At 38.1% G+C, this 26,339-nt stretch overlaps 1 protein-coding gene across 2 annotated transcripts in view; it reads right to left on the bottom strand.

The window, feature by feature from the left end:
- The window catches only part of USH2A (usherin), a gene marked incomplete at its 5' end in the record, with an annotated part of 586,511 nt that overhangs the window by 436,452 nt on the left and 123,720 nt on the right, over positions 1-26,339 (bottom strand). For both annotated transcript variants that reach the window (XM_084623291.1, XM_084623290.1), the window contains 6 exons: positions 10,004-10,148; positions 12,747-12,904; positions 16,146-16,418; positions 18,735-19,229; positions 20,865-21,023; positions 24,643-24,806. In XM_084623291.1, the coding sequence (XP_084479417.1) occupies positions 10,004-10,148; positions 12,747-12,904; positions 16,146-16,418; positions 18,735-19,229; positions 20,865-21,023; positions 24,643-24,806 (1,394 nt within the window). The remainder of the gene's footprint in view (positions 1-10,003; positions 10,149-12,746; positions 12,905-16,145; positions 16,419-18,734; positions 19,230-20,864; positions 21,024-24,642; positions 24,807-26,339) is intronic.

Raw genomic sequence — 26,339 nt, 5'->3', positions numbered from 1 at the left:
TAGGGGAAAAAATTGTTACCCATGCATAACCGTCCAGACTTCTTGAGACTTAATTTCATACACGTAATATATTGTTTATGAGGGACCCAGTTTCTGGTCAATAAATGCAAATCTCCATGGAGCCCCTATACTGTGCTACTATACTAATGGAAGGATTCTTGATGGTTAAAAAAAAACCTAGTCTCAACCCTGTAGTAATGCCTCATTTGATCTTCAAACTTCTGATACAATTATCTACTATTCCATCCCACGCAGACCATGAGACATAACTCTTATGGACCCTTAATAATCTGAATCACTTCCTACATAATAGAATTAATGTTCTCTCCTATATTAGACTCTTAGCCCCCAATCCTGCATTGCTCTCAAGGGGCTCCATGTAGGCACACTGCCACAGGGTTCTCAATGCAGGGTCGGGGCCTAAGCTCAGAGGAAAATCAAACTTTAGTAGCTTCTTCCTAACTGCATTTTAGCACTCTGGAACATGATAAAACACGATTTTGCCACAAAGTGAACTACTTCTGGACAACAAAAGCACAACCATTATCCCAGTACTTGTATTGAGGACCTACAACACCGTGATTGCACTCTAGCAAATAACCAGTTTGGCACATCCTCACTGTTTCCATGAAAGATTCTTCCTCAAAGCAGGTATATAATTTTATGAGCCATTGTCATGTATACAGATAATTCTCCAACTTGAGTAAATGTTACTCTCCATCTTTTCTTGCCTAAAAACTGGTGCTCTGCAGGACACTATGAAGCTGATACAAGAGTGACTCTTTGCAGGTCTGAGCATGTCACAGAGTTTGATACTATTACTTTATTTTCCCAATACTGGAACATTCAGTGTGACACCTGTTTAATCAAGCCAACTGAGATGATGACTCTACAGTTGAATTATGAAATAAAACTATTGAAGTTTTTAAAAAACACTGTACAGTAAGCCACTGGAGGGCAGCATGACCTGTCTGGATAATGAAATGATGGTCCTACAGGTGTGAGTGGATTGATTCAGCAAAGCAGTGTAACAAGCTAAGGTCTACAGCAGATGTGCAGTAGTTCTTTATTAATGGAATCCATATCCATTTTATATTGTTAGTAACCCCTCTGTCTGATAAATAAGGATTTAATAAATGAATCTTCATTGTGTGCGACTGGAAGGGAGATATGATGGAAACACGTTCAAGGAAACCGTTCCCATGATGATTATAGGGCACCAAACTCACTTCAGGAATAACATGATCTGGACTAAAATACAGATCTTCAAAATCTAACAAATTACATCACAACACACCCTTGTATATACTATGAATTCATTGTATAGACCTTCATTTGGATTGAATTAATGACTCCTTTTAAAGATCGTTGTATTTACAGGACTATTAACATACTTTTCTTTTCTCCCATTAACCTGTAGCATGTTGCTATTTCTTTTCCTCCAACTTGATAAATAATCTTCTTGAAGGGATGAAAAAAACCCACCAACCATACTGTGTGTGTTGTAAATTCCTACTTAGACATCATTTATGACTTCACACTCTAATTAGCATCACATCGCTATGTTAGAAATTTACAATGTCAAAATTAAAGTAGTGTGGTGTGAGGTCATAAGCTTTCCCTGCATAAGTAGGGCAGAACACTAATGAATTTCAATATAAATGCAGAGGTTTAAACAAAAAACATGGCTTAACAATCAAAACTTCATTGTTGGAGAGAATAGGTGTACGTCAGCATTTCAAAGGTGAGTACTGAGGTTGAGCCCTCCGGTTCAACTTCCTGATGCTAAAATTCATTATTTCTAAAATGTAAACAGATAGCCAACACTTATGACAACAAGCATATCTCCCTTAGAAGTCCACCATTAATAAATGGTAGCTGCTTGGACTGTAATTATGGCATCCCTGCTACCCAAACTTGAAGCTTTTATGAGGCTTATGCAATTAACTACTTAAATGCATCGTAACACTTGCTTCTGTGACAGGGAAGTATTGATCTTTTAATCATTTTCAAGTCTCCTCTAGCACAAATAAATGTACTACAGTTACAGTTAATGCACTGTGTACATGCATTAAACACTGGCATGACACAATTTATTATTTGGTGATATATGGAATAGAAGCCTAGCCTTTCAGAAAGTCTTTGCTATAACATCCGTATTTAAACTACAATGTCCTTGGTACTTGAGAATTCACCCCCTTGCACACGGTGAGAGCCTATTCTTAAGTCCAGACCCCCCAAAAAGCTGAAAATAAATCTGTAACATTGGCCTTCATGGTACTGTATGCTGAAATTGAAAATATTCAGGACTAAAAGATACAGTATATATTTTCCTAAAGGTGTCACTGTGGTACCTGTAGCTATTAAGTTAAGATGAATTGACTATAATTTTACCTATTTAATTTTTTTTCAGTCACATTCTGTTAAGACATATCTGTCAAAATAATGAGCATACTGTATTTTAGTGGATTCAAAGTCACATTTTGGGTATTTTAATTATGTAGTTTTAATGTCTTGCACTATAATATATATTTAATATATTGTAAAGCTAAAACAGTATTTAAAAGCCTATGATTGCTGCATGCCATTGTGTAACAGAGGGCACCAAAAGACCAGTAAAGACAGATGGTCCATACAGCTTATTTTAAAGTCATATATCCAAATATAGACATTGTTACATAGGTCATTACAAATAAGCCTTTCTTATGTATGTGAGCGCACATGCAAAAACGAGTTGCTAAGTAAAGAGCAGTTAATTTTGTTTTTGTTTGAAATAATATCATTTTAGTTTTAGAATCTAAGACAGATGCCAGCATTTCACTCTGAACAGATGGTAATTCCATCTAATAGTGCATCTCTGTATTAGTAAGGTCTGTTGTGTATACAAACAGTAATAAACACTAGGTAAGGATCAAAATAAATTTTAATTGTTGACATTAAATTCTGGCAGCCACAGTTCTAAAGATGCAATATTCCTTTCTCAAGTCTGTCAGGTTTATTAATACAACTGCTAAAGCTTTTCCACAGACTGCCAGATTCCTGTCCCAATAAAAATGTGTTTACACTCTGGCTACAAAACCTTTACCAGTCTACATACTTGTATATGTTTGTATAAATAATTTTCAGTGTATTACAGGTGGATGTTTCTGTACCCATCAGTATTAGTCTGCAATTAGCTATTTAAGGTTTTCAGGATGATTACAGGAGCAAGGTGTTACTCTTGTTTGTACTATTTTAAAAGGTAATATTGACAATGGAGATATATAAATACTTACATTTTTGACGGCTGTCCATTAGAGTTCATACTGTAGCACATACAAATCAGAGCAGTTGTGAACTTCACAACCATTTTGGAGGTGCAATTTTTTTTGGCAGGGTGGGATGTCTCCTATTTGTCTCCTATGAGTAAAACTATATGCAAAGCCAGACAGCTATCAGTTTCATTATTGCAGTGTGTTATTTGGTTCACAGGACCCTGCAATTGCTGTAGCATTCCTGGTACAAGCTCTGCTTCCATATGCACTTCAAGCAGTATCAAATGTGTCAATAGTATTTGAGTGAAGCAACAGTACTTATGGCTTCTGACAATTACTTTAGACTTTTTCAGAAGACTCTTTTTAGGGTTTTTTTGGGGTTTTAAAAGAAATTTTAATGAAAAAACAAATAAGAAAACATCTATAATGGGTATCAGGAGACAATTTAATAACATGTATTATAACCATATCTTAAAAATAGATGTAAAATACAGTATTTTTAAAAAAATCATGAAAAATATATTGCTTCCACCATATGGGACAACCAACGACTTACCAACCGATTTAAGATGCAGCATATTGAGCTGACCATATGTTACAGTGCTGTTGAATGGCTGAGTGATTCATGCCCGTCACATTCTAGTATATCAATTAAAGCTCCTTGAAGTCTGCATGATTTGTGTCTCTGTTATTAAACCCTGCTAATTCATCCCACTTACACATCTGTTATAAATCTCTAGGAGTGCTGCATGATTCATGGCAATCTGTGAGCATGGTACAGCAAATTCTTCTCCTTGTAATTAACAGTAAATTGTTTTACTGCCATGCAATGAATTTTTCAGTTATATTGCAAATGAACTCCTAAATGCATGGTTCTTTCCTAAGAACTGACTTATATCATTAGGCAATTAAAAAGTATTGCTTTGAACCAAAAGCTTTTAATCAAGAGAAATACAGCTTACACATACCTTAAAAACCATGCAAATTTGACACACTGGCAAAAGAATAATTTGAGCTACTTTCTGAAGTGTAATGTTGGGAGAACAAACAAACAACTTTTGGCTTCCTACTATTTTACCAAGACTCAAAGAGCAGTTTAACTACAGCTTGAGAACACTCAGCGAGACAAGTTTGAGCAGATACTGTTTATCTCAGAAGTTACTTAAGTCATCTGTCATTACCAAATTTCTTAGATTACTTTACAGTTCTATGTATAGAATACATAATAATCAGATAATTAGCCAAGCTGAATCATCAGACGACTCCAATGCTGTTCAAGTGTTCTTGTCAAAGGTGAAGCAAATTCATTTCAGTTTTGCCTCTGCAGCCTGCTGAAGAGGCTTTGATTTTTTTTTCCTTCTACATTCTTGGCAGCAGCCTCAAATTCATGAGTCCATACATCAAGTCAGTAGTTTAACAACAAATGAAATTAAATTCAAAGAAGGGAAACTAATTGAAGGACAGCAACAAAAGTGTTTGGTAATGTGCTTTTTAATATGGCATGCCACATTTGCATGATAATTTTTCCTTTTTAGCATGGAGCAGAAAGTGACTAGCTTAATGAGGGATTATTCAAGACAGGAATGAACAAAATGCATTCATAACTGAGAACAAAGATTGTATTATGAAACAAAAACAGGCAACTGCCGAGAAGTAACTGGATGATTGGTTTATGCATTATGAATAAAAAGGTCGAAAAATATTTATATTAGTATTCACTAATGACTATATATACAAGATTGTTGTAATTAAAATTATAAATTAACATATTAAGAGAGCTTGTTTAATCACTTTGGGTCCTATTCGCAATGAAAAGACTTATGTACATGCATGCAAAACAATGTGTGTTTTCAGACCAGCAGCAAACAGCCTTCATATTTTACTTTTAATAGAGAGAGAGAAGTTAATGCACGATTAATTACCAGCATAATGGGATATGGGTTGTTTTAAGACTGTTGCTTAGAATTGTGCAGAAAACCATTTTATGACAGGCATAAGCAAGTGATGCATTGCTAGTGCAAATGGAATGTAGCTCTCCAAAAGAGTTTGCACTGGACTTTCTTCATAAATGGATAAAAATGGACAAAATTACTTAGATTAAAAGGGTAATCAAAAAATAAAATGACATCTAGGAGCGTAAGACAGCCCAGACTGCACATCAGCATCATTACCCCAGTAAACCCAGAGGCAACTCCAAAGCCACCAATACAACTGCTTGAGGAGTCTGCCAAGAAGCCAGATGCAGCTGCTGCTGGAAGAATATCTTCTACAAATTAGCTTCTGAACCCTCTAATTGCCATCAAAAGCAAAGGAGCAGTAATACAATGTGCTGGGGTGAATGGCAGCAATCACAAGGGTGTGTTTTGGTGTCTCTCTTAAAAACAAATGTTGTTAAATTTAAGTTTGAAAAGAATCTTACCAGAGGACAAATGAAAGACAAACTTAATTACAAAAAGTGAGTTCAGTCACACAGTAGTTAATGAAACACAGCTGTATAGATTGTTTAAGGCACACTGACTATTTGATATTGAGATCTGTAGGATAAGCAATTACCGTTCTGTTATAGTCCTCACACAGCTAATTCTATTCTGCTGAAATGTCACAAACCAGGAATGGAAGCGTGGGGGGAGAAAGAGACACAACTAAATGTCTCTGTGCCTTACAGAAAACTTTTGAGCACCTGAATGTTTTGCCTTTGAGAAAACTGCATTAAGTATACGACACTGATTTGCCCATAAACTGCTTTCAAAAATGAATCATAGGTGCTGGAACTAGCGGTTCTAGGGGTGCGGCAACACCCACTGGCTTGAAGTGGTTTCCATTATATACAGAGTTTACAGTTTGATTCAATGGCTCTCAGCAACCCCACTGTACAAATTGTTCTAGCACCCCTGAAATGAAGTAGAGATCCTTAATGACAAACATCTCTGAACTCATTTTAATATTCAGGGAGTGATGCAAATATTCCTAGTATTCTATGCAACTACATTTTTTGAACCTCTTTCCTATGACCAGATCCTCCGCTGGTGTAATTTGTATACCTCCAGTCTATGAAGCTATGCCAATTACATCTGCTGGGAATGTGATCCATAATGTAATGGTCTGAATTAAACACAAAACAGAAAAAACCTTTGAAAATAAAAAAAATAGTTTAAGATCCGTGTCAAAGGGTAACTCAGGGGAGGGATAGCTCAGTGGCTTGAGCATTGGCCTGCTAAACCCAGGGTTGTGAGTTCAATCCTTGAGGGGGCCATTTAGGGATCTGGGGCAAAAATTGGGGATTGGTCCTGCTTCAAGAAGGGGGTTGGACTCGATGACCTCCTGAGGTCCCTTCTAACCCTAACATTCTATGATTCTCCTGGGTGCCCCCTCAATGGCTACAGAGTGGCCATGCAAGCAGCCCTCTGCCTTGAGTGCCCTCTTCAGGCATTCACAGTTCCTTTTTCCTATGGGCTGATCACCTGCTTGCATTCTTCACCATATGTGAGAAGGCATCTCCTTCCTAGTGCTGCAGCAGGGCACAACAGGACCAGTACTTTTGCCTCATTTTCCCTTTTCTTCCATCGCCTCCAGTAACTCCACACAAGCTTTCCACATATAAATAGCCTTTTGTATGTTTAACTAGCATAAAAGACTCTCAACCGCAATCCAGATTTGTCCAGCACAGACCAAACAGTACATTCACTCTTTCAAGTCCCAATAATACATCAACACACCAAGTACAGCTCCAGCACCTCTCACCCTCACCCCCACACCCCACCTCAGAACCTAGAGCTGAGGAGCAGCTCTACCCTGTTTGCTTACCAGGTGTGGTTCTAGCCCTTACCCAGAGATTTCAGCAAGCTCACCCCCCCCCCCATCATTTCCCAATCTTCAGCTCTCTCCAGCTTTCCAGCTTAGAGAGCCAGAAGGTATCTCCCTCAGCCCTCTCTGGCCATGGCTCTCTGTCCTGGAGAAGTTCACAGGTAACTCAACTGCCTTCTGCTTTCACCAACCTGATCTGACTCCACTGCTCCCCGCTTCAGGAGCATCCCCTCCCTGAAGCTTTCAGCCCAGCTCTACCCCTTCTTCTGAGCTCTTGCTACTCTCATTACTCTTTGTTCTGAGCGCTCTCTCTCTCTCTCTCTCTCTCCCTCTCTGAAATTCCCTGAGCAAGATAGCCAAAGTCCCACTGCCTCCAGTCCCTTGGGAGCCTACAGGGGAAAGAGGGCCTCCAAGGAGAAAGCCCTGAGAGGTCGTGCTCAATTAAAATAGCACAGAAGAATCTTGTTGTGGGTCCTGAAAAAGGAGGGATAACAAGGCAAAAGGGAAAATTCCCTGAGAGCTGTAGCCCAGGGTGGGCTGAGGAACTCTTTTTGTGTTTTGCCTACGTTTGGAAAACAAAACTGTGCTTAGAAAGAGACTGTGTGTCAGGGTCCTTCCACTCTGGTATCAATAAGAGATAATGGGCCAAATTCTGTTCTCAAAAGTCAATGGGAGCTGTAGCTGTAAAGCTGGAAGCAGCATTTGGCTCTACCACAAGCTGAAACAAAACTCAAGACTACTCTAAATTGCACTAGATTGTAACAGCCGTAAGGGACCATTACACTGAAGCACACTTCAGCCACACCTCCTCCAGCAAGCTCCTTCTGCCAAGGGGCCAACAGGGAGTGGCACAGAGCCAGTGTTGCTGATTCTTTGCCAAATGGAGATTCCTTCACACCCAGAGAATTTTCACCTCCCCTTTCAAGGCCATTTTAATTCCCCTTTGAACCACTCAGTGGTGCAACAAGGACTTTGCATTGAGCAGGATCTGATCCACTATCCCTGCTATTGATGGGAATGGCATCTCCAAGTCTGTCTAGTATTATTCTACCTCTTATATTACTTGAAGATTACAAAACTAGGAGGTTTTATTTTAAAAAATAAATATATTTTAAATACTTTTTTTCAGCAAGATTTTCTCCCAGGATGGAACTGTTGAAAATATAAAACTGTTATGGAAATAGCATTAGACTCTTAACTGTAGGATTGCAAACAATTTGCTACAGTTACAAAAAAACTGAATGGTGAAAGATGAAATGGCATGCAAAATCCAAGCGTTTTGTCCTTTATATTTTAAAATTTATGAGCATAAAATCTGGGAAAATCAACATCAGTGGTACTGTTTCAACTGAGCAAATGCAATACAAGACTGAACCCTCCAATTCTCAAGGTGGTCACTTTCAAGATCTGGAAACGGTGAACAGAAAAATGTTATAATGTGGAACGTCTAATAAATCCAGACCTGTCTGTTACTCTGTTTTGTATTCTCCTGTCTTCTTTAATGTGATAGGTCTCTAAGCATTAACACAACTGAGGAGGAGACAGTCATAAACAAGCTGTCAAGCGTAACTGAGCTATTCATTCTCAATCTTTGAATAAATATATACACGCAAGATTGGATAATTTGTAATAACAACAAAAGGTCCTATGTAGGTCATATTGGTTTCTGGGGCTATTAGCCTTTGGAATCCCTTGGAACAGTAAGGTTCCTATGGTGAAGAGCTGTCCAGGCTGGCACTAATTTGATACTCCATTCCAGAGATGACAATTGGATGGTTGGGAATGATGGTGGAGAAGTAAAGTCATGCTTATATGGAATGGGTTCTTAAGACAGCCAAGTTAAAATTTTAAAGGGGCTGCAGCATGAAGAGATCAAATAAATCTCAGTGGAGTCCAGAAACAGAGACTAGACACCATCTCAGAGCCATCTCTGTTCATTCAAACAGAAGGCCTGAACAGTGAGGGAGTGGTATCCATTGTGAGAGAACAAATCACTTTCCCCATAACTGAAAACAGCTAGAAAGGAAGCCATGGAAGGGAAGAAGGGCACATTAAAATGTCTTAAATAATATTCTATATAGCAGGGGTTCTCAATTTTTTTTTCATATTTTGGACCACATCACAATAGATAGCTCATTTCATGGATCACCTCTCCTACTGTTCACGATTGCAAGGACCACCACCTTCCTATTCATGATCCCATACAGCAGCTGCATAACTGGAAATGGTAATATCGTGGAATTATTTAATGGTTTTTTTATGTAGTGCTGCAGCTGGAAATCAGGAGAGAGCAATGTGACCAGCCAACTCTCTGCACACCACCAGCAAGTGCTCCACAGATTTGGAACTGATGTTCACAGTACTGCAGCTCTGTAACAGAGAACATTCATAACCTGAATATTTTCAAATGGGCACACCCAAAATATGCATGTACATCAGTGTGTCCCTGGCATAGATACACAAATACTCACCACACACAAGCTAGTCAAAGTTTGCAAGTCCGCTTCATAAGAAAAGAATGCAACCCTCACTTGCATGTAAAGCCAAGCATTTGCAAAAGTGCATATACACTTCTGCATGTTTTCATTTGAAAATCTGGCACATGAAGACTTATAAGAAACAACTGATTTATTATCAGCTCTAATCAGCGTAAGAGCTATGGATGGGCATGATATAAACAAACAGGAATAGGATAACTAAATAACTGACTTGTAATTGAGAGAGAAGCACATAAATCCTATCACATTAGAGTGTACTATAAACCTGCCTGGGAAACATTTTGTTTTGTTTTTAAACTGTCAAGGTAAACAAATTATAATTAAGCAAGTCACTTTGAATTAAAACAACACCGATCCCCGTCACTGTGCATCAAACTATGATCATCTGTACTGGTACTCATTAGAAAGCTACGTCAGCTTTGTACACGGATCAGATTATTTCCTTACCGGCTGCTAAGGTTTGTCCCATGCTTGGCTCACTGGTTACACATTCAATTCGATTGCAGAGAGTAATAGTGAAGTTGTACATTGTGTACGGTTTTAATCCTGTCACTATATAGGACAGCTCATGAGCTTCAGCTATATACACAACCTGCAAGGCAAACAAATTGGAAGATGGTACTTAGTTAAATAACAATAATAATGTTAATAGAGGATACAATCGCTAATAAGAAATTAGCCTCTGAATTTGTAGACTCATGCATTTAGACATGGAAAGGTTTGCCAAGACCCATGAGTAGAAAAGGATTATTCTGGTGAATATCAACAAGCTAGGATTTCAATAATACTTCCATCACACTGTTTTATGAGGTAATAATCAAGTTCCTGGGTGGATAAATGAGGAGACATAGTTATTGCCTCATAAAGCTGCGTAGTGGTGCTGGTATCGCTACAAACACTGTAGAATATGGATGACAAATATGTCACCATTCAGTGGTGAAATCTGAGCCTATCCATCCATCTGATCATTGCGGAATAAGTGTCCTGAGTGACACACATTCTGATGGGAACAGTCAATATTTATACAGGCAAAGAATTAGTAAGAAAAGACTTAAACTACTTTAATTTTGAGGGAAAATATCAGAGTTAGAGATAGGTGAACCTGAATAAGATTGTGTTATTCAGTTAAACTGTTTCAGATACTTGTTTCTCTAGAAATCTAAAATCTCACAAAATTGGAACCCAGGAGGTCTGAAGCACCTTACAAATAACTAAATGACACTTTCAACAACCCCATGAGGGAGGTAAGTATTACTGACAGGTTTCAGAGTAACCGCCGTGTTAGTCTGTATTCGCAAAAAGAAAAGGAGTACTTGTGGCACCTTAGAGACTAACCAATTTATTTGAGCATAAGCTTTCGTGAGCTACAGCTTATGCTCAAATAAACTGGTTAGTCTCTAAGGTGCCACAAGTACTCCTTTTCTTTTTGTAAGTATTACTGTCTCCATTTTACAGATAAGCAAATGGAGGCATAGAGACAGTACCATAAATTATATACTTACATCAGTGTCAGAAATAGAATGCTGCCATTCCCTTGCTCCCTAGCTAAAGACAACACTTCTTCACTCACTCTTTAGATTCAATATTATTGCCAAAATAATTAAAATTAAAAATCCAGTATTCTCAACCCCAAACATTTAAAAATGAGTAAGGCCTCAAAAAACTTGTGATTTTAAGATCTGGGGTTCTTTTTACTTGCCTTCTATTTTTTAGGGTTCACATTTTCAACCAGAAGACTAGAAAGACACTATTTTAAAAACAACAGCTGAGATTCTCGCACAGTAAAATGACTCCAGGAACTGGGACTTCATGAAAGAATATTGGGACAGCTGTGATAAAATTTCAAAAGTTGCAACATTGGAAATCATACATTTATATAGCACTTTTCATCCTGAAGGGTACCCAAAGTGCTCCATAAACTATGGACTGAATTCTAACCTACACTTACGCACACACTAGAAAAGCCATAGGACAAGGCAAAGTACATTACAACTATTTTTCATTCCCATTTATGGCTCCACGCAAAAAGTTTCCATGCACTGTCAGGTTCTGGGATGGGGCCTAGAAGTCATCGGGAATATTCCATAGGCGCCGACACTGTGGGTGTTCCAGGGCTGGCTCAGCACTCACCAGCCACCCTCCAATCAGCTCTTTCCACCCCAGCGCCTCTCGCCTGCTGCCAATCAGCTGTTCAGCAGCAGGCAGGAGGTGCTGGGGTTGGCGGGGGAGAGGGAGCAGTGGGGGCGGAAAGAGGCAGAGCGAGGGTGGGGCACGTTCAGGGAGGGGGCAGAGTGGAATTGGAAAGAGGCAGGGCAGGGTGAGGGTGGGGCTTTGGGGAAAGGAGCAGAGTTGTGGTGGGACCTCAGGGCAGAGCACCCCTGGAAAAAGAAGAAAGTAAGTGCCTGTAGCATATTCCAACAATGGCCAATTTACATACTCCTCCCACACAGATTATTCTTGCTTTTAGCACAGTTCAGGAGAAGGAGTAATTGAAGTTATAGTAGTCATCTGTGTAAGGCAGGATTGCCAGCCGCAATAATTCAAAAATCACCAGTCAGCACCCCAAAATCATGAGATTTATTTTTTTTAAATGTCATGATTTTTCGCCACTACTCTTGCATTCTTTTTATTGGCCTTTTGAACCTTTGGGAATCATATTTTCAAACTTTTTCTAGAAACTACAAGGGTAACCAAAAAAATAGGCTGAAATTCTTGCATAATCACCTGACTCCAAAAGGAAAGGCTTTAAAAAACAACAAGATTACAATAAAACAGAGAGATGTCCACACTGGCAAAGGGATAGAGGGACTGCGCATGGATTGCACATATTGCTGGGTGCCCTCAGGGCACATATATATGCCGCTTTTACAGAATCAACATATGCACCGCTTGAGGGTATTTACACAATTCACCTTAATTGGCTTCTCATATCTAGGCATCTCTTTACCAACCACTGAAATACAACTCTCTTCAGGGGTACAATTCAACACCTACTTAAGCAATGCACACAACATTGCAGAAAATGGAAAGCATGCCATAAACTGCTGGGGGAAGAAATTAGGTAAGCAGAATGTACAGTAAATAGGCAAATAAAAATTTTGCCAAGACACCAAGGCTGATACTATTTTTTTTCTTCTGCATAACATCTATATAGTGGCAAACAATGAAAACAGATCGATGATAACAATACCTGGGAAAATACTGGCAACATGTTTTGTGTGGTAATTACGTTGATGCTGTATCCCATCACTTCTCCTCTTGCTACATTATCTTGTGGCTTTTCCCAAGATACATTGAGAGAATACGGTGAAAGAGGGAATACTGATGGAGATGGCATGAATACAGGAGCTAAAAACAAATGTGCTAATTTACCATAAAATAAATGAACATGTGTCATGCAAGTTTTCTTACTGCATTTGTAAAATGCCATCTGTTATAGACGATAAAATGTCTTTTCACATCCAATTCCTTAATAAGCACCTTGTAAAAAATTAATTTTCAGGTCCAAATGGAATTTTATATTGTTTTATATATTATAGAAAAAGGCAAAACAAATCACCTATGCAGAACAACAGGTTTCAGAGTAACAGCCGTGTTAGTCTGTATTCGCAAAAAGAAAAGGAGTACTTGTGGCACCTTAGAGACTAACCAATTTATTTGAGCATAAGCTTTCATGAGCCTGTATGCATCCGATGAAGTGAGCTGTAGCTCATGAAAGCTTATGCTCAAATAAATTGGTTAGTCTCTAAGGTGCCACAAGTCCTCCTTTTCTCTATGCAGAATAAAACCTCAATTTTATAATGCACATGTTTTTAAAGAAGTACTAACCATCACTTAGCTACTAAACACCTTTTTTGGCAGATATAGGTAGGAAGTAGGTAGATGAAAAGCTCTAAGATGCTAAATCTTCATGTGATCTGAAAAAAACCTGATAAAAGCAATGATTGGTCAATGCTTAAAGCAATTTTGTTTGCTGGGCAGGTCTGAAATTAACACATCTCTCACTTCTTATAGAAGAATGCTCCTGTCTTGGATAACAAAACCTGTAAAAGCACAGTCTGCACTGCAGTCAAAGCCCCACCTTCTCACTTTGTAATGACAGAATCCCAACTCAGAGTGCCTCTTATGTACAAACACCGTACTAATGGACCTCTTCCCAAGAGAAAATTTGACACTTTTGTCACATATGCTATTTAAAAACTGACAAGCAGAAAGACAAATTCCAAAAGGGGTTTTAGCCTAGCCTCCCATTTTGTGGAAGCAAATAACTGAGGACATAATTTTGGAGGCACCAACAAATGCGGACATCACTAATGAGTAGAGCTCTATGTCTGTCATGGAGGTCACAGAAGTCACAGATTCCGTGACTTTCTGCAACCTCCGTGACTTCTGCAGGGACCAGTGTGGCTGATTCCAGGGCCTCCCAAGCAGCTGGCTCCGGGGGCAACTGCTCAGATAGCCCCTAGGGACAGCCACACCAGCCGCTGCTCCGGCGGCCCTAGGCAGCAGTCCCCAGCTGGCCAGAGCAGCCGTGGTCCCCGGCAGCTGGCGCCATTGGTCCGGGGAGCACCCCCTCCCCTCCACCAGCAGCGGCCCCATTCTGCTCCCCCAGTGCCCCAGCCCCAAGATATAATGACAGGTATAAGTCATGGACAGGTCACGGGCTGTGAATTTTCGCGTTTATTGCCCATGATCTGTCTATGACTTTTACTAAAAGTACCCGTGACTAAATTGTAGCCTTACTGATACTGATGAGACATTTAACTGCTGAAATCTGAGCTCTATCAGGTAGGAAAAGCCAGAATTGTCAGGAGAGCTCAGCTCCAATTTAGGCAAGAAAATAAGTGGCCTGATTATCAGAAGAGCTCAAAATGTTGAGTGCTGAACTCTTTTGAAAATTTGGCCCCACAGGTGTTACGACGCCAGCTGTTGTGTGCAGAGTACTTTTGAAAATCTGGTCCCTATTTAGGAGCCTGGCCCTTATTTAGTGCATGAGAGCTGAGCACTTTTAAAAATCTAGCCCCACTTGTGAGTGTTGAGTTCTTGAAAATGTGGACCTGAGCTTTTTTTAAAAAACTAGGTGTAAATGCAAGCTAAGGCCCTGATTCAGGATATAATTTAAGCATGTATTTAAAGTTAGGCTCATGCTTAAGCATCTTTCCTGAATAAGGACTTAAATGATATTCATTGCATCCACATTTATTTCTTCCCCCAAAATTGCAAGTGCTACAGAGTCTGAGTTTGTTGACCTTTGTCAAGGTTCCTTCCCCACTCTGAACGCTACGGTACAGATGTGGGGACCTGCATGAAAAACCTCCTAAGCTTATCTTTACCAGCTTATAGACAGACAGAGACCCTTTGTTTCTCTCCCTCCTCCCAGCTTTTGAAAGTATCTTGTCTCCTCATTGGTCATTTTGGTCAGGTGCCAGCGAGGTTACCTTTAGCTTCTTAACCCTTTACAGGTGAGAGGAGCTTTCCCCTGGCCAGGAGGGATTTCAAAAGGGTTTACCCTTTCTGTCTATCTATATGCTTTTTCTGCCAGGGATAGACAAGGAATGGAGTCTTAGAACTTTTAGTAAGTAATCTAGCTAGGTATGTGTTAGATTATGATTTCTTTAAATGGCTGAGAAAAGAACTGTGCTGAATAGAATGACTATCCCTGTCTGTGTGTCTTTTTTCTAACTTAAGGTTTTGCCTAGAGGGGTTCTCTATGTTTTGAATCTAATTACCCTGTAAGATATCTACCATCCTGATTTTACAGAGGTGATTTTTTTACTTCTATTTACTTCTATTTCTATTAAAAGTCTTCTTGTAAGAAAACTGAATGCTTTTTCATTGTTCTCAGATCCAAGGGTTTGGGTCTGTGGTCACCTATGCAAATTGGTGAGGCTTTTTATCCAACATTTCCCAGGAAAGGGGGGGTGCAAGTGTTGGGAGGATTGTTCATTGTTCTTAAGATCCAAGGGTCTGGGTCTGTAGTCACCTAGGCAAATTGGTGAGGCTTTTTACCAAACCTTGTCCAGGAAGTGGGGTGCAAAGTTTTGGGAAGTATTTTTGGGGGGGAAAGACGTTTCCAAACAGCTCTTCCCCAGTAACCAGTATTTGTTTGGTGGTGGTAGCGGCCAATCCAAGGACAAAGGGTGGAATATTTTGTACCTTGGGGAAGTTTTGACCTAAGCTGGTAAAGATAAGCTTAGGAGGTTTTTCATGCAGGTCCCCACATCTGTACCCTAGCGTTCAGAGTGGGGAAGAAACCTTGACAACCTTCAAGGCTCACCTCAAGCCCTACCTATTCTCCCAGGTTTTCAGAAAAAAGGGGGTTAATGAGGGTTTGCTTGAAGAAGGTACACACATTGATGGGGAAAACTAGGTAAAATTCAGAAAACCAAACTTAAGAGTAATAAGATTTTGTTATCATATGACCTTAGAAGTTTGTTGCAGTGTAATTGTGATTTTTTTCTTCCACAGTCATTTTACTCATGTTAAATTCCTAGAATTTAGCCCTATATGGTTATTTACTTAACATAAAAGCTCTTTTTTAAATACATTCTAGGTTTTAAAAAATAAGTTAATATGATCTAATACTTACCTCCTTCTCCAGTTCTTCCTGATATCCAGTCTGAAAATATACTACCAGCCATGTTTACGGCTAAAACACAAAACTCATACTCTGTGAATGGCTCAAGAGCAGTAATTGTGGTGCTGGTCTGAGGTGGCATTAATGCGTTTTCATTAGCAGACTCCATAATTGGCTGAGGACTGAGCCATCCACTGCTTTGGAAGATGCGACTTTCAGGAGGAATACGAGTTCCATCTGATCGTAATGCTCCTCTCATATAGATTTCATACCTTATGATTATACCTAGAAATAACAGTGAGTAAACAATAGTAATGTATTGCAAATTGTTATTCAGCATCCAATTAAAATATCAACACAAAATATTTAAAAAACTAATAATCTAGCAACCGAGCCCATAGAAAATATAATGCACGCAAAGGTGTAATTTTAATTGCTATAGAAGTTCACTTAGCTAGGGATATTTTTCCCCCTAATTTGTTGTTATTCTTTGTTGTGGTTGTTATTTGATTAAACATTTGGTCTTACAACCCACATAATTTTTGCACTTGAAAAAAATCTTAGGTTGAACTGTTATAATTTGATTGGTTATGCTTTTTCTCTGAGGACAGATAAAAGGTTGTTCTAGAGAGTTCCTACACGGATACCATAGTACTATAGCATATTATTATTTTCAAAGGAACAAGTGTTTGTGCAATGGACAGATCATTATTTAAGTGGCAGCAATGGTCAGTGCCTTTAAAATAAGCTGATGTGATGGGAGACTGTTTTTTGTCAATTTTCCATCAAAGGGAATCTATAACTAAGTGGCAAGATCTCAATGGTCAAGAAACAGCAGCTGGACTTAGGTACAGCATATTAGTTAAGTGCATGCCTAATTTTGAGCGCACAAGTAAGCCCATTAACCTCACATGCTTCAAGCACCTTGCTGAACTGAGGCCTGAGAGAGCAGAAAAAATTAAATATTTAATGGGAGACATCTGAGAGACCAGGAACATCAGCACAGCCAGAACTTAATAAGCATCAGAGTGGATAATATCTGGAGCCAAATTTATGGACTTAAAGGAACCGAATAACCGTAACTGGCGGTTTGTGCATGAGGGAGGGTGGGGAGAAGAGACGGGACGACAACTTGTCCCTTCGTTTTTTTGGCAGACAGAAAGATCTGAACAGGCACCAAAGGAAATAAAATAGCATTCTTCACAGCTGCCTAGTCTTGCAAGTACATGTAAATTATGGTAATTTTAAGCTACAGACAATTAAATTACATTGGGACCTTCTTATTTTCTGTTTCATTCTTAGAGAAGAGTCACACTATCTAGTATTAAGTTAAATTAAAAAATGCATACATAGCAATTGTTACCTTCCCCAATATAAAATATCTTTGAATTTTAAAAAATACTAAGCATATGATATTAGCATTGAAAAATTGTTCCTGCTATGCATATCCCTAACACGGCTGTGCTCTACCAGAGGCACAGTTACCAGCAGCCTCTGTGGGCCAAAAAATAGTGTGGACCAAAAAATAGTGAGCTATCTATACTATACCAGACTGGGGGTCTTACCACTCATTTGCTCGAACACTGAGTTTTCTGACAAACAAAATGAAGTGCTTCTTCCATCAGCAGTTGTTGGGAGAAGTGAGAATGGAATCCAGGAGCTGACATTGATTGCATCAACTACCATAGGCTTACAGATCAGGGAGTGACAACCACCAGATACAACTACGAGGCACATACAGTAAGGATCAAGAGGCTAGTATTGACATGAGCTAACACTGCAGTGCCTATAGTCGTAATAATTACAGCCCTAAGCATACAGAAACATTCTGGTGTAGGCTAATTTCCTGACTCTAGCTAAATTAGAAAGAAAAGGTTTTCACAGAAAGTGGGAACTGAGACCTGTGTACCACTTTTGTGTACATAAATGCTCTTTCCTGAAGTATCTGTGAGGTTTGCCATGCAAACATTACCAGTGTGATTTATAAGAGTCCCACAAAAATTTGGCCCATGGACTGCAAGATAAAATGGTAAACAGCAGAATGGAGTGCATCACAGTGTCTTCCTTACAAAAGCTGGTGCTTCCACATACACAAACTAAAACCAAGTCAGGCTCATAACATTTGAACATTATCAAATCTGTAACAAAGTTAGCTTAATAACAGAATGAGCTGCCATATATGCCTCATGGTTTAAAAAACAGATTCTCTCCATTCTCTTAGTTTGTTAATCTTTTTACTTACTGATCTAGTAGACACAGCAACGGTCACTGCATCTGTGTGAACTAATTGATGAGAAAAAATGGATTTTACAGTAAACCTTTAATTGTAAACATTGTTCTTGTTGAGGCAGATGTCACTAAGTGGTAAATCCTGGTCCCATTGCAGTCACTTAGAATTTTGCACTCCAATGGAATCAAGACTTGACCCTAAGAGACCACACAATAGTATCAGACAACAGATAATATTAAGGGATAGTTTAACTGATTTTTTTGTTCAATGTTTATGTCCCACTGACCTGGAAAACATGAACAGATTTAGATAAAATACTGCTTTTCAATGGCTGAGTCTCAGTTTAAGAGATTAAACGTATTAAGACTTACCATTTGGTTTTGTAGGTGGAGACCATTTTAGGGTGAGCTCTGTAGCACTGATGTTTTGTATCACAGGAGAGCATTGCCCTTCCGGAGGGGCCTGTGCAGTAATTATTGTCACTGGCAGGCTCTGCAAACAGCCTCCACTGGTACATGCTTGAACACCAAAAATGTACTTTGTAAACGGAACCAGATTCTGAATAGTTGTAAAGGTTTCTAAACCTTCATACTGGCCACAAGGCTGAAGATCAACTGAATAAGCACACGTCAAAACATATTTTTCTATAGGCCCAGAGTCATTTGATGGGGTTGTCCAGTTAAAGGAAATGGTGTGTGGGCCAACAGGAGAAATTATATTTAAATGTAGGTTTCCTCTAGGTGTCCCTGATTTTGTTCTGTACATCACTGTTGCACTCCTTGTAGAACCATGAACATTGCTGACCTTGAGGTAATAGGAATAGAATGTATAAGGGAACAAAGTGGTGTCACTGAAGTTCTGAGTTCCTAAAACAAACATAAGAAGAAAATTATGTTCCACATGTCAAACATCTAGAAACCAGTCTTGAATTTGTTGCTTTTTATGAAAGTTTTGAAAGGCCACAGTATCCACATCGGAAAAGATTAAGTATTAAATGCAGTATAAATTAAAATCCGATACTTGGCTAATTGTAGGTATAAATCAAAGTTTCTATTCCAAAAATTTAAAATATTTTGTCATCAAGAAGTCTTCTCAACCCCAGGGTATCAGAGGAGTGGGAGAAAGGGGAAAGAGAAAAGTCGAGGTCAAAGAATAGGATTTTTATTCATGTATGTTTCATCTGCATTCTGATGATGCTAGTTTCCTGTTTTCATTTTGTCTGGAAGAAAAAACAAAACAAGAAAGAGTCTTTCCCTTCCCCTTTATATTTCTACATGGTTAAGTCCAATGAACTATGATTTAGAATCTTAAATAGATTTTGGTATTATTCCATATTTTATAGCAAGCATTCTGTTTTATCTTTAAGATGGAGAGTGTTCCCAGCTTCCAACAGCAAAGCTAGTAGAGAGCTTAAAAAAAATCATCACTCTAATGAGGTACTCTGCAATCCTACCAGCCAAATCATCAGGCCAAGTAAGAAGACTATTGTTAATTTTCCTTGAAAAGTTCAATGCTTCCACAACTGTAATTTCAAACTCTCATTTAGTAATAAGATCTGTATTCACTCAGTTGCACTTAAGTGGCATTTCCTGTGTGTACTATAGATGCCCCTCCGACACACAGACACACACACACTAAGAATAAAGTAATAAACATCAGAATATTATTAGAATACAAATTTCTGACAGCATTAAGAAATTGTTCGTACTGCTGAAATGCCATGCAGATGATTTTCACATCATTAATTAGAGTGAGTGCCAGGAAATGTCAGAAATGTAATTTTTTTAACCAAATAGAAAATAATGGTTTTGTTAAATAGGAGTATATCAATGTCTGATTATCCAAGTAGTGAATATTTAGGGTTTTTAAAGCAGCTCCTTAAATATATCAGTGTAATCATGAAATACTGTCTTCATCTTGCACTCTGTTCTTAAACAGATTATATGGTATGATATTATGAACCTGAACAAAATATATTGACTTTACTTGTGAAAGGATTCAACTTAATTTCTAAGTTTTCGCTTTTTGCTAGGAAATGAAGCAAATGAAAATCTATCATATGATTCCTCACCTTTGTGGTCATTTCTATTTCTCTCACCACATTCATCGAGTCCCGTAACATACTTTCACCTTTGATTCACTGTGTTCAGCTGTATTACATAGTGTCTACATGTAAGGTACACAATGTAACCAAGTATGATAAGTACTTAAACATAATATATCAGAATTAAAAATAATGAGGGACTATACATGGCTCAAACATTTTTAACAGGCCTCAGATTAGGCAATGAACAACTGAGGCACTCAAATTCAATAACCATTTTTGAAAATTTAAACAGATGTTTCTTTCCAAAGAAATCTAGGAATGTGGAACCTTAGCCAACTAGTAGGAAAAACTGAATACTGAAAAACCTTATAGAACTAATGACAGGAACCTGAGATAACAACTGGAAAAAAGATAATATATTATGTCAAACACTGCTGTCTTCATTAATACTCACTATAAGGATAGTGGTCTTCTGTTGTATAAATTTCAGTCTCATCTCTATACAGTCTGTAAGTAAGCCAGTTGGAATTTGGAGAATCAGGGGGGTTCCATGAAAGATAGATAACAGAAGAATTTAGAATTTCTCCTCTGGGTGGAGGTTGCTGGGACGGAGCTAAGGATAATTTTTAAAAAAGAACATTTTTAAAACAGAGCTCATCAATAAACATACAAATAAACAGAAGTGAAATCTTTAGGATAAAGGTTATTCTGACACAAAAAACAATGTCATGTGGACATATGGTCAATAGAAAATTAATAAACAAAGTTAATGCATCAGAACTACTCTGCAACAAAACTTTTTATATAACTACATAACACAAAATTTTGTACATCAAAGCAGCAGCCTAAATACATTTAGAAAAACCACAAAAGTTAAACAACAGTGTTACCATAGTTTTTTAAAAGCTCCTTTTTCTTTGTTTCTTTTGTTTTTAGGAAATTATCAAGAGATGGATTGTATTTCTCTGTGCACATTATTAATTTAAAGTTTGCAATCTAATCATCTGTTGCATTTTCAGAAGGTTCGTTTCCATTCAGTTTAACTCAATGGCCACATAACTTCATCTAACGAAGCAGAAGAGAAAAATATTACCTCTGTCTATCATAAGGTTGCAAGAGACCAATCCTGAGGCCATTGGGCTTGATTCTGATCTCCCTTAAACAAGTTTTACACCAATATTAACTACATAAACTTAAACAGATTTACTCCTGAATTACACCAGTATCAACAAACAGAGGCCTGAGGGGTGCAAGACAAGGCCCAGTATGTTCTAGTTACCATCCTCTTTACAGCACAAGTAAATTATCAGATTACAGTTTATTAGAGGATAGCCCATTATCTCAGTGCAAGGCATATTTAGGTCTTGGTCTATTATCAAAGAGCAAAATTCCCTCTGTTTTCTTTCTGTGATCCAAATGAATGACCACGGTTCTTTCTGAGTGATGGTGGTGGTGGGGTTGCTCAGTAAAATATACTTAAATATTCTTAAATGAATTTTTAACATTTTTTATAAAATAGATATAATATATAAGCCAGAACACATAAGGCCAATCTCCTAAGTAGGCACTACCCTCCCCCTGCTTTCCAGTACAAGGGGGGAGTGTGTTTGCTGCTTTTCTGCACCTAGCCAACTTTGGGGACTAATATCTATAAGGAAAGCTCCATGAATCTAGGACCATTCTGGGTGTGGCGGTTAAACATCTTCCCTATTCTATGGGCCAAAGAGCACGCTGTGGGAACCACATCACAATTCAAAACCTGTGGCGTTTCATGGACGTTTGTTCTCTAGTTGTGTCATCATCATATATAGAAGTTTGCTGAATATGTCTAATTCTCTCTCTCTCTCCAAAATATATATATCTGCTTCGCCAAACCAGTTTGTGTTTTTATATGAGGACTTGGCTTCCACAAATAAGACTTGTGAAGAATGATGGCACCATGAATAGCACAAGAGTCCTCAACACACAACTAAAACATGAGCTAACTGCAGAAATATCATAGAACATATTGTTAGTGTTCCTCGGGTAGGTGGAAATTGTAAAAATCCGCATCTTTTTCTTAGAAGGGGTATCCTGCTTTGGCACTATTCTAGCTTTTAGATCCAACAAGGATTAGAGGGAGAGATTGTCAAGAGCACCTAAAGAGTTTAGGGGCAGGAGTCCAATTGAAAGTCAGAAGGACTTGCACTCCCAAATCGTTGAAAGTTTCCCCCACAATGTAGCTATATTGTTAACTTATCAAGACATGCACCATCCAACTGAGTAATCACATGAATTTATTAGGTTAATCTGGATTCTCTCTTGTTCTGGTTTGTTACTCTTATTTGTTGTAGCCTGTGTTATAGTTAGACTATAAGCTCTTTGTGGGAGGAACATGCCTTTCTGTTGTTGTTCATTGGTTGGTTTCATTTGACTTGGGGCGGAGGGACAGAATGAAGCAGCTGGCATACTTTAGGCCCAAAAATATAAAATAAGTCTCCCTCCAGTAGAATGTTATTTGGATACTGGCAGTGCCTTACGTTTGTTTCTGCTAACGCAGATTTATGTGGGTGGTGCACTTACTAATATGATAGCTCTCAGTAAAATGCTAAATTACAATGAGGCATAATCACAAATGATGTACCACTTAAAATACAGAATTTCCGTTTTGGTACATTCATCGCACTGGAAGTACTGAACATCTGGACACATCATTTTTATATGGTTCTGATTGATGAGTGTGAATTCATTGTCTTGCCACAGATCCCTAGATTTGCACAAGACTGAGCAGATATAGAGTAGCATTTACAAAGCTAGGCATTAATCTAGAGGGGCAAAGCCGCAAAACTGGTGACAACAATTAGAAACTACTGGCAAGAATACCTGAAAGGAGAAGATTACAACTCCTACATAATTTATGTCCAGAAAAAGACTCCAGTTACTATTCAGAATGCTGTACAAGTTTTCCCATGTTTTCTAATTGAAATCTATATTAATCTATGTCATTTAAAATTTTATAGCAGAATTGCCATTGACCTTTATAAAATGTATACAGTGATATAAATTAGCTGATCAGTTAAAGATGAAAAGCACCATAAAAATGCTAAGTATTATTATAAATTCAAATGAAGCACTATACACCTAAAAGTGAAATTCCAAAACCAAATCAAACTATCAGGACAATGGAGAAGAACTATGTGTTCTAGAGATGGGTCTAAACCAAAACCCTGAATCTGAATACTTTCAAATTTGAGAAATTCGTGTCTGGAAATAAATACATCTTTCCGGTTCAGACCTATTTATAGTACTGTATATGTTCTTCAATGATATACTGTTTAAACTTAACTTGATATAGGACCCAAACACAAACTGCGAACAAAGTGAAAGTTTTTTGTGTTTGTGAGTGCCCTTTGCATGTGTGCATACACACACAAAATCTACCACACAGATACAATGGTGTTGAACATGATGTAAATGCCTAGACAAACTAGATAAACAGATATGTTGCAGAAGCAATGTGCCAAAACACATAGCCATGTGAGGCATCTAAGTCCCCATTTTCAAAAGTGTTTTAAGAGCCTAAATCACTTAAAAGTTTTTGAAAATTTTAATCCTTTTCTACACTAGACCTTTTTCTTAAAATTTCCCAGTAGTGCAGCTTGACCATTGGTATCAATAATACAATTGTTACTATAGCCAAGCACCCAATGTATGCCAGCATAGAGATAAGCCATAGAAAAACAAAATTTTAAAGTATCATTTTGACTAATTAGGAATCATATAAAGGCTGATGCCTTGCCATCCCTGTACTTCAGACTCATTGCAGTTGCCGCAGCGCAGGTGCTCAGTAGCAATGTGTTTCTTTTCAATGTCTCACTCAGTTGACAGCATAGCTTTAGCCGTCTACACAAATCAGTTTGATGACCTTTCATGATGTTTTACATTGTCTCCCACAGCGATGGATGAAGGCCCCATGAGGTGGCAAGCTAAGTTTCACTATGAACCTGATCCTGAAGCCAATGGGGGCTGTGGGTGCTCAGCCACTTGAGTTCAAGCTCTGTGTATGGTACAAAGCTCTATGAAGTACTCTAACTAAATCTTTCCAGAAGGATATCCTAAGATAGCTATAAAGAAGAAGAAAAATAGGATCTTGAAATATGGGGAAAAAAACCCACTTTTAGTATTACAGAACTAATTTAACACTAAAAACCATTAATTTGAAAGACATGCTTTTAAGACCAACATCCACTTACTTTTACTGCAGCCAAATAGGTTGTGGACGTCCAAATTACTAGCATTGGGAACACAGTTGTCACATTTCAAGCCAGTTACAAATTGTTTACAAACACATTGTCCAGTAACAGGATGACAAGTCCCATTAATGACTCCTGAAGGATGACAATTACAAAGCTGACATCTATAAACAAAAACAAACCGAGAAAGTAATCAAAGCACATTAACACTTCAGTTAGACGCAGGAGGGTTTTATTTAGTGGCTTCTTTTGTCTTACATAATTCAGAATTATAATTAAACAGCTTAGTGGACAAAGGTGCAGTAAAAAAAGGTTAATACTTGAATTTATTTAAAAAAATAAAATGCAGCTTAAAAATTTGCAAGTAATCTATTTCATACAGTTTTAATAAATACTCAAAATAAGCATTTGAAATCTGAGCACTAGATGAAATTTATTCTAAGTAGGATAAAGAAAATGGTTTAGATTTAAAAACGTTAATATAGAATTGATCCGTACACAGAGTGCATAACAGTATTGATTAATAAACCTATTATTGGTCCAATCATATAACCCTTATTCACAGAAAATATTCCTTACTCACAAAAATAGTGCAACGGAAGTCAATATATTTTTTTGGCCTGCTTTATGTATGAGAGAGATCTTCAGGATATATTCAAATCCTGAACAATCTAAGCTTTCATCAAAGAAAAAAGTTTCTTGCCCACAGAGGCAATAGATAGGGATGCAAATGCAGAATAAATAAAAGAGGAAAGATCCAAAGACTGGGAAGAAGGAGAAAAACAGAAAGGAGGATAGAGTAAGAAGAGAAAGGTGAGAAATGCCACTGGTCATAATGGGGAGCACATTTTCCCCACTATGTGATACTGAAAATAACAATAAGGTACTTAAATAAATGATAATAATTAAAAGTTTAACTACTACACAAAGGTCCACATACTAACCTTCATCCTTTGTGCAAACCTCTCATTGGCATCAGTGAAATATTCTCAGTGGATTGAGATATTTGATCTTAAATCTATATGCTGGCTCATGGACCACAGTTAAAAATGGAATTTGTTCCTCTCCACAGTATATGTTTGAAAACCCCACCAAACAAGGGGTTTTGTAATTGATATATATTTTTCCCCAGTGCTACTGAATTATATCATCGCTACAAATTCAGCTAAAAATATAAGGTGTGTGATTCACAATAATGGACTTATCCACATAACAGACAATGGTTTGTCTTTGAGTGAACAACCTACATCCCATTGCCAATTCTCTGAGTCATGCCACCCACCTCAGCACAGAGTTTAATAGCAGCAAATAAACCACAATTAACTTTTCTGCTCTAATTTTCGAATCTCACATTTGTACCTCAATGGACGGAACAAATATTTAAAAAACCATGGCCAAATCCCTGGCTGTAATTCATTACCATACAGTACAAATCAGGAAGGGGAGCCACAAAAGTATTGTAAACTTAGTTTGCACTCACCTAAACCTGAGCTGGCTGTGCAATGGTCCTGTCCTCTGGCATAAATGAGAGCAGCCTGAAGGCAGCTCTAAATTACACCAGGTGCCAACAGTCACAAGAGGACAATTAAATAACAGTCAGGGACTTGAAGGATATATGGAAGATTCAGTTATGTTTCCTTTGTTCTGGTAGGACACCTATGCTAGCCTGGGAAGGTTTCCTACACTTAGGCTGATCC

This window comes from Lepidochelys olivacea (genome assembly GCF_965140295.1).
Source record: "Lepidochelys olivacea isolate rLepOli2 genome assembly, chromosome: 3".
NCBI classification, from domain to species: domain Eukaryota; kingdom Metazoa; phylum Chordata; order Testudines; family Cheloniidae; genus Lepidochelys; species Lepidochelys olivacea.
Note: the sequence above shows the minus strand (reverse complement) of the source record. Positions and strands in the feature narration are given on the sequence as shown.